This window comes from Phocoena phocoena, chromosome 4 (assembly GCF_963924675.1).
Source record: "Phocoena phocoena chromosome 4, mPhoPho1.1, whole genome shotgun sequence".
Classification (NCBI taxonomy): Eukaryota; Metazoa; Chordata; class Mammalia; order Artiodactyla; family Phocoenidae; genus Phocoena; species Phocoena phocoena.
Window position 1 is genome coordinate 90,030,437 of NC_089222.1, and position 9,304 is coordinate 90,039,740.

General features: G+C 43.1%; 1 protein-coding gene across 1 annotated transcript; it reads left to right on the forward strand.

Annotated features, from left to right (window-relative positions):
* The first annotated feature begins 983 nt into the window (after positions 1-983).
* DPPA4 (developmental pluripotency associated 4) lies at positions 984-7,843 on the forward strand. The gene is made up of 7 exons (XM_065876712.1): positions 984-1,007; positions 2,790-2,949; positions 3,855-4,018; positions 4,106-4,156; positions 4,530-4,827; positions 6,312-6,507; positions 7,813-7,843. The coding sequence occupies exons 1-7, from the start codon at positions 984-986 to the stop codon at positions 7,841-7,843; spliced, it is 924 nt and encodes a 307-aa protein (XP_065732784.1).
* The last annotated feature ends 1,461 nt before the right edge of the window (positions 7,844-9,304 follow it).

Sequence of the window (9,304 nt, forward strand, 5' to 3'; positions counted from 1 at the left end):
GCGTCTTCCCAAACTAGGGCTCAAACCCGTGTCCGCTACATTGGCAGGTAGATTCTCAACCACTGAGCCACCAGGGAAGTCCCTCAATGGACTTTTTTTTTTTTTTAAGATATTGGGGGTAGGAATTAATTAATTAATTAATTAATTAATTAATTTATGGCTGTGTTGGGTCTTCATTTCTGTGTGAGGGCTTTCTCTAGTCGTGGCAAGCGGGGGCCACTCTTCATCACGGTCGCGGGCCTCTCACTATCGTGGCCTCTCTTGTTGCGGAGCACAGGCTCCAGACACGCAGGCTCAGTAGTTGTAGCTCATGGGCCTAGTTGCTCCGTGGCATGTGGGATTCTCACCAGGGCTCGAACCCGTGTCCCCTGCATTAATAGGCAGATTCTCAACCACTGAGCCACCAGGGAAGCCCCCTCAATGGACTTTTAAAACTATTATTGTTAGTTGTTGGCAGATGGGAAGGTTCTAGTTATTATTAGTACTGATGGAAAACTGAAGTTTTAATAAGTTGAGTAACTTGCTTAAGAAATGAAACGTATATGGTACAAGAAAACAGTTTTGCTTTCTTCAAGCCACTGGTTTGGCCCAGAATTCTGTTGTTTCCACAAGTTTCATCATTAAATCCTGTCACACATCCCCTTCAGAAGTCTCTAGCAACTTTTCTTTTTCCCTTGGAATTTTTCTGAAGGAATTTTCAACTTCCCAATGTCTCCGGAACCACACCCTGCGTAATAATGTTAAAAAAACTCACAGGAAAGGGCCCGGAATGTTATTATGTATTCATTCATACAATAGTCACTCATGAATAAGAAAGTGTGCAAGCTTAGCTTTCACGGGTTGTGGGGGAAGGAACAGAGGGGAGGAGAAAAGGAAAAGTGCTTACCGGCCCCGGAAGAAGGAGGAGCCTTTAAAAGAGCAACCTTGGGCCAGGGGCCATTTCAGAAGTAAGGAGAGTTTTATCAAGCTGGAGATTTCTGATCATGGAGAGTGCAAAGAACAAGGAGGTAAGTACAATCTGCACGGGTTTGCTTTTGTCTGTCTTTGTCAATCTTCGTGTTTCTCTTTCTCTTGGGCACACTTACTCCCTCTTTTGAGGAGAAAAGAAGGTCCCTTAGAATTTCCTTCCCTTCACTTGTTGAAAAAAAAAATCAAGTTCCTGGATATAATTGCTCCCTGGTATACTGGACCAGATCCTTTAATTTCGCTTCTACAGACACAGGTTCAAGACCAAAATTGCTGCATCTGGATTCATCTTTTCTTAGGGTTGTTAGGGCCAAGGAACAATGGGAAACCAGACGTATTGAGGAACACTGAGGACAGCAACTAAAGTCAGACAGGCTGTGGGGCTTTGTTGAGAAAAATTGAATCCCTCTGCCAGTGCAGCCTGACCGCTCTCCGGGTCTCTTTCCTAGAGCTAGGTCATTTTTTGCCCTCCCAATTTTAACTAAGACTTTTGGGAGGCCCCAGAGTGAGTGAGGTACAAAGTGCACTTCGTGTAAGTGTTATGCCAATGTGAGATTTGAATATGAATGTAAACCTGCTATAGAGATGTAAAAATGTAATTTGTACTCCCTTCTTGGAGGTGATAGGAATTAGATTTGGAAGCAAATCTGGGATTTAATATTGACTTGGGGTTTAATTTCTATCGCAAGTGTCTACCTGTGTGCCCTTAGTTATGTAACCTCTGAGCCTCAGCTTCTGCATCTGAAAAACAAAATAATAGATTGTTGCTGGATTGCTGTGGGGATTAAAAGAAGGAAAATAAGGAGTCTGTGGTGTGGAACAATGCCTGATAGAAACTATAGGCTCAAAAAATGTTGTTTCTTTGTATCAAACAGCTTTATTCTCACTGTTCTCTTGTTTCTTTTGAATTAACCAATATTTATTGAGTGCCTACAACCAGAGGGAAAGGAATTCTACCCTTGGGGAGTTTATAATTAAATGGAGTAACAGTCATGGGTCAAATCACACAAGCAAATGTAAAACTGCAACTGACAAGTGGTAGGAATGTGGCAATGGTGCAGTAGATTTTGTACTGGTCTATAAAGTGGAGAAAAGTCACCATCTGAACTAACACTTGAAGTGAGATTCTGAAAGCGGATTAAGGGTTTAAGAACATGAATATAAGGGAAGGTGGTATGTGTGGAGCTGAGTGATATCCTTTCAGGCAAAGTAACTAGGTTGGAAAGGAAAGTAGTTTTGTGGCAGTAGCTTGGGGCAATAGTATGGGAAAGGTTTATCTGGAAGAGGTAAACGGGAGGGAGGTGGGGAATGGGGAAAGAGGGGAAAAAAAACCTTCCAGGTGAGGGATAATTGATATTGTGGGTGATGTAAGGGCTTTATCCAAAGCAGAGGCTAATTTCTTCTATGACTTTTGTTTATATATATATATATATATATATATATATATATATACATATAAAATTTTTTTTTTCTGTCTTTTCTCGTACATTTTTGGACCTTGCCGCCGAGGCTTGTGGGATCTTAATTCCCCAACCAGGGACTGAACCCTGGCCCTTGCAGTGAAAGTGCTGAGTCCTAACCACTGGACCGCCAGGGAATTCCCCTTTTCTCATACTTTCAGATTGGCCTTCCACTTCTCTATCACTGCCTCCCTTTCTTATAAATAAACCTGAGTATTAAGATGATACCCAGAAGAGAACCCATGTTGCCAGTGGAGTTCAATGATTATCTTGGTACCTTGGATGTGAGGTGTCATAAGTCATATAGTGTATGTGGTGGGTTGGACGCCCAGAGGAGTGACTTTCTGGTTCCTCTAACCCCAGTGCAACTCCACAAAGAAGACAGAGGAAGAATATATGAGCTGCAACTTCAAACGTACATCAGTAGATACCGAAGAGGGACAGGGGGCTTCTGGTAAGCCAGATATACTAGAAAACGTGGCAAAGAGGACCAAAAGAAAAAGATCTATAAAAAATAACAGAGGTAAGAGATCTACAGTTCCTCAAATCCTATTTCCCTGGGTTCGAGAAGACAGGGATTTTTCTGAAAAAGTAGGGAAGAAATTTCAGTCCTGTATTCTGCAAATCCTACACTTCCTTCGAAGCCTAGTTTAAATCTCACCTCCTGGTTGTGATCATTATTTTACCTACTCTAGATTCTGGGAGTTAAGGATCTTAATGTGCAATGATCTGGGGACAGAGACCTATAAATTCAAAATCCCATCCTTGAAACTCTACTTCCTGTCTTAAAAATATGAGGAAAGTAGCTACCTTGCTGAGTTGGATTGAGGTCAGGGTGGAGGGTCAGTTGTAATTTACACAGAATAATTAGGTAAACAGCCTACACTTCATCTGACTGAATGGGCGCTCAGTCAAACCTAGTGACTATTAACGTCAGTCTTTCCTGAATGGTGAGAGCGTGTGAGGTGCAGCAGGAGACCAGAGTGCTGCCCTAGTGGGGTGGGCTGCCAGAATTATGGGTATTAGTCATTGTGTAGCATTTCTGGGTGGCTTATTTTGTTTTTTGTGGTGAGAGGGCAAGGCATGGCCTAGTAGTTATGACCTCAGGTCTAAAACTTCTATCATTCCCTGCATTGGAAGTGCAATCTCTAGGTCAACCTCCTCAGGGTCTGTGGTTTAGAGCTCTCACAAAAGAGCAAGTGTGCGTGAGTAGTGGGGAGTTTTAGGAGGTAAAAATACTGAGGGATTCAGAAATATTGTCAGTTTTAGTTTTGAGGTTCTATCCCTTGAAGGTTACGTGGTCTTTGGCAAGTCATTTAATTTTACAGTGGGGATTAGACTATAAGAACTAAAAGTGATTGTACTTTTGACATTTTAAAAGGCTACACAAAAGTTAATTATTGCTAATTTTATCTCATTCTCCTTCAGCTTGTTGTCCACGAAAAATGCCACAATGTTGTGACAGTGTGAAACCTCAGAAGAAGACGATGCCAATTCCTCCTTTACCTTCTATACTGCCGCCTGTCAATCTGATTCACAGGGATGTTGTGCGCGCTTGGTGCCAGCAGTTGAAACTAAGCACCAAAGGCCCGGTGAGTGCCCAGGGTAGGAGTTGATGCTCTTGGGAGGAAGACTGCGAGCCTCAGTTTTATTATTAACTCATTTTTCTCTTGTCTTAGAAACTAGACGGATATAAACGACTCTGTGAACATGCCTACCCTCATCAAAAAGTGAGTAATTTGTAGGGAATTTGGCCAAGTCGAAGGTTTAGTTATTCTCATCCTAATCACCTATTTTAGCGTTAAAAGGTGAGTAGAGGGCTTCCCTGGTGGCGCAGTGGTTGAGAGTCCGCCTGCCGATGCAGGGGACACAGGTTCGTGCCCCGGTCCGGGAAGATCCCACATGCTGCAGAGCGGCTGGGCCCGTGAGCCATGGCCGTTGAGCCTGCACATCCGGAGCCTGTGCTTCATAACAGGAGAGGCCACAACAGTGAGAGGCCCGCGTACTGCAAAAAAAAAAAAAAAAAAAAAAAAAAAAAAAAAAAAAAAAAAAAAAAAAGGTGAGTAGAAGAATTGTCTTTAATCTTTTAAACCCTCTATGTAGAACATTCCTGCCACAGCCGAGGAGGCCAGGATCCTATCACTAGCGAGAAGAAAATCAAAGATGAACAAGGGGGAACTACCTCTGGAATGTTCTGATGAAAAGATGTCTTCTGAAGTGGCTGCTGCTCCTGAGGAGGGAGCACCTGCCCTTGAAGGAGCTCCTGCCCTTGAAGGAGATTCTACTCTTCAGGAAGTTGTATCGACTTCTGCCTCTGACCCAGGAACTGTGTTTGCTTCTTGGAGCAGAATGACAGCCAGGGCCATGAAGATGGAGTCGGTGCAATCACAAGAGACCTGTGGTAAGCTCATTAGTAAGAACTGCTTCTGGTTCAGGTGGGAAAATAAGTTTAATTGATATTAACCGCTGATTAAATTCAGGGTGTTATCAAAATCATCTGAAGACCTGGTGATTCCTGGGTCCCACCCACACATTTTTTCTGGTTCAGGTCTGGGTAGGCCCTAGGAATTTACATTTCTAACAATCTCCCAGGCACGGCTAATCTGGGGAACCACATTTTGAGAACCGGTGATCTAAATTAACGAGGTCATCAGAAGGGGATAGAAATCTGGCTTCATTTCTTTTCGCCTCCTTTAAAGAATTAAAAGTAAAAGCAGTCTCTAAAATCAACTGCCTGAGCTAAAGCCTTGGATCTTCTAGCATCTGTCAAGTAAGTGGCATTAACTGTTATTTAATCTAGTTTTCAGTTTGCTCGTGGTGATGTAGGTTAATAATAAGACCTACCTCATGATGTTATTGTGAGAGTTACAGGAGATAAAATTAAGACCATGAACTGGTTAGCACATTACAATGCCTGTTGAGACCCCTGTCCCCCTATAACTGGTAACCTCCTCCTCCCCTTGGGAGCAAAGCCTGGGGCCAGGCCCTGTCCACTGTCTGTTGCACATAGTGGGGTGTTGCTCCAGGATCTTGCTTCAGACATGTAAGATCCCCCATCCATTAAACCACTGATGTCGCTTAAAAAAAAAAAAAAAAAGTTGAGACCTCTGAACTTATTTTATGAGGGCCTTCCCAGACCACTCTGGTTTAGTCTTTCTATTGAAGGAAACCAGAACGTCACCCCAAAATATTCCTCTTTGCCATAAAAATCTTGAGCTGAAGGCAATCAAAAAGCAGCAACCCCAAAAAAGCTCTCCCTTTTCGGCCTAAGGCAGGATTATCTATTCTCCTTTTGCTGGAGACAGACTTATCCACTGAGAGTGGGCACCAGAGCAACCAGCAAAGAAACCTCATCCATTAGTTTCCTCCCATATATTTACCTTCCCACTGTTTGCCACCCTTGGGAGCCTAAAACTGCTTCCCTTTGTCCTGTCATTTCTTTGCAAATGTATTGTTCTTTGTCAAAGATGTTACATAAGATGGAATTCCAAGCTGCCATTTTGAGCTAGTGTTTGCGTTTTTCCTGCGCTCTGTGCACTGCCTGAATTCATCAACTGTTTTTCCCTTGTTAGTCTTTTTGTTAGAGTCCCAGGTGAAAACCTAAGACGGGCAGAGGAAAAGCTTTGCCACCCTCCCAGCCACACTGTCATCTACCCACTTGTCTCTACACATCCAGATGTATTTTTTGTTTCTTTTAAAATATTTAACAGGAACTGTTTTTGCATTATTTTCTAAAGGGGAACAGGGTAGAGTAAGTTAGGTTTCAGGGTTCATATCTGGGAGCTGGCACTTGAGGAAGACAGTAGCATCAAAGGCCATGATGCAAACTCAAAGTTTAGACTTTGGTCTTGCTGTGCTCGTACTGAACCTCTCTTTCCTTCCTAGGGGTCTGGTGGTGTGTGGTTCACGGGAGAGGTCTCCCTGCTAACACAGAGGGCTGGGTTCATTTACAATTTCATGCCGGACAGGCTTGGGTGCCTGAAAAACGAAGGAGGGTGTCTGCGCTCTTCTTGCCTCCTGCGGGCAATCTCCCTCCCCCACACCTGGAGGACAACATGCTGTGCCCTGAGTGTGTGCACAGGTAACCACATGGTACCCTTCTACACACTAAAAGTGGGCATCTGGGTTTTAGTTGGGGGAAAAAGGAGATACATATTCATCTTAATTAGTCCTGTATTTCAAGCACAATTTGTCAATAAAGATTTTCACAAAAAGTTTTACTTGAGTAAGTGTCTTCCTAGGAGAAAGGGCATTTTTATGTCAAGGCATAATGCTTCTACCTGGAGACCCATAATTTTGGAGCAGTAACCAATTGTATAGTTACTATAGTCTCAGTATACGCACTACACAGAAATAATGACTAGCAAAAAAAACCCTTCTTTTAGGTGGCCTACAGTCTAAGGGGGATGACTGGTACGTAAACGACTGTATCACCATGTGATGACTGGTATCAAAGAAGAGGTTTCTTAATTTAAGGGAAGAATTGTCTAGATGGAAAGCAGGAAGTAAGAAAAACCTGGCTTCTAGATAGTTTTTCAGTAATTACTTGAACACTGATAAGGAGAAGAGTTGCATTGGGTTGAGGACAGAGCTTCAAGGAACAGCAGTGTTTTAGGGACATGTTAAAGGAGACAAAAGAAACAAGGAGAAAACCTGAAATATGAAGTCAGTGGGGAGAATTTGCATGGGGAAATTGTCTTAGAAAGGAGGTAGAGATAACATACTTGCTTGGAAAAGATAAGGGATTCAAAGCAATAAAGAATATAGATAATTTGGGGGTGGTTGAATAAGGGGAGGAGAGAAATAGAGGCTACAATTGGAGGTATTTTCTGAAAGATACGAATGGAGAAGGGGAGCAGTAGGATGCTTGGAGGGGATTGCCATGTGTTTTCTGTTAAATTGGGCCACGTGTGTTTCCGGGCTTAGCTTGGAAGAGGGGCCTGCAGAGGAGGAGGATGGAGAGAAGCCCATCCCTCTGAATAGAGGGGCTTGGAGCAGCCCAGACTTGGCTCCCAGGAATCCATCTCCTCACCCTGTAATTGTCCAGGAATCATCCTGGGCTTCATCCCGTGCTCTCTGTTGGCCTGCTGGGGACCCACCTTTGGCGTCATGATGACTGAACACCAGGGATCTAGGGCAGCTGGCAGAGGATAGAAGCCTCAAGTGGGATGGGGTTGGGGGGAGCTCAAGCTGCGGGATCTTAGTTCCCTGACCAGGGATTGAACCTGGGGCTATAGTAGTGAAAGAACTGAGTCCTAACCACTGGACCACCAGGAAAGTCCCAAGGGCAATTTTATTGGCATTCCAGGAGTGGGTTTCTTGGTTATTTTCAAGAATGCAATTTGATATTTCGTCTTGATTCTAAAACATTTCATTTGCTTTTTAGGAATAAAGTATTAATGAAAAGTCTGCAGTGAGATCACAATACCAGTAAAAAGGGTACAGCTATGAATATAATTAATGATAGAGAAGTGACTACAAATCAACTCCACGGTGCTATTTGACAGCTGAACTCTGGGCCACTGCACTCTCCATGCTTCCTGCTTACAGGGTTGCATAAAGAAAAGCCTGTGAACTGCCAAAAGTGGAAGTGGCCATCTCTCCAAAGACTCCCAGCCCTAAGGGAGCAGACGAGAAAGGAGATAGGGACATTTTAAAAATGCTAATTCGATGAATGGAATTAATTTACTTGAAAGTGCCTCAAGTGAATTTCTACATTGGGAAAAATGGGGCTTATAGGCAAAAGTTCAAATTTGGTTATGTACACCTTAACCAAGTATTCAAACTTATCATCACCAGGAATGGTAAGGGTAGCAATGTGTTTCCTGATGTGATACAATATATCACTAATAGTCTTGCCCCAAAGAATGTATTCACATGGAAGCAATCAGTCCTGATTATGCTTCTTGTCTCCGCATAATTAAGTGAGCTTACCTTGTTTTGGGTGGCAGTTACTTAGATGCACCCATATGTAAACATTCACAGAGCTATGCACTTAAGATATCTGGATTTTACTTATCTGTAAATTATATATAATTTTTTAAGTGTCCTACATTGAATGATAAGTTATAGTGCCTCTAGTAAAAAGGCAACTAGAAAAATTTGAAATTAAAGCTTGTATTTTAAAACAAAATTCTCAATTGTGTATGTGAAATGATCCTTTTGAAATATGTCAGATCAGGACACTACTCAAAACCCTCCCATGGATCCCATTCAGAGGGAAAACCAAAGTCATTGTAATGACCTCCAAGACCTTAACTAAAGTGCATTCTACCCCGTGCCCCTTCATCTCCTGCCTCATCTCCAACACCCTGCCTTTGCTGTTCTTTGACCATGCCTCACACGCTCTTACCTCAGGGCCTTGTCACTGGCTGGAATGCTCTTTTCCCCATATGTCAATATGGTAAACTTTCTTTTAATTCTTTCTTCGAATGCCACTTTGTCAAAAAGGCATACTGTGACCCCCTATTTAAAATCACAATTTGTTTCTCCAGCCCTATAAGCACCCTGGGTCCCAATTTCTATTTTTCCATAACACTTGTCTCCTCTAACATGTTAATTTGTAATTTATTATTTGCCTTCCCCTAACAATACAAAAGGATTTCTGGGGTACTTCCCTGGTGGTGCAGTGAATAAGAATCTGCCTGCCAGTGCTGGGGACACAGGTTCAAGCCCTGTTCCGGGAAGATCCCACATGCCTCGGAGCAACTAAGCCGGTGAGCCACAACTACTGAGCCCACATGCCACAACTACTGAGGCTCACGTGCCTAGAGCCCTTGCTCCGCAGCAAGAGAAGCCACCACAATGAGAAGCCCATGCACCGCAACGAAGAGTAGCCCCCGCTCACCACAACTAGAAAAAGCCTGTGTGCAGCAACA

Bases quoted from the DNA above. Each gene is read 5' to 3' on its own strand.
- DPPA4 (XM_065876712.1), top strand. From the start codon at position 984: ATGGAGAGTGCAAAGAACAAGGAG. The intron at 4,157-4,529 runs GTGAGTAATTTG...CCCTCTATGTAG, and splicing joins ATGCCTACCCTCATCAAAAA to AACATTCCTGCCACAGCCGA. The intron at 4,828-6,311 runs GTAAGCTCATTA...TTTCCTTCCTAG, and splicing joins GCAATCACAAGAGACCTGTG to GGGTCTGGTGGTGTGTGGTT.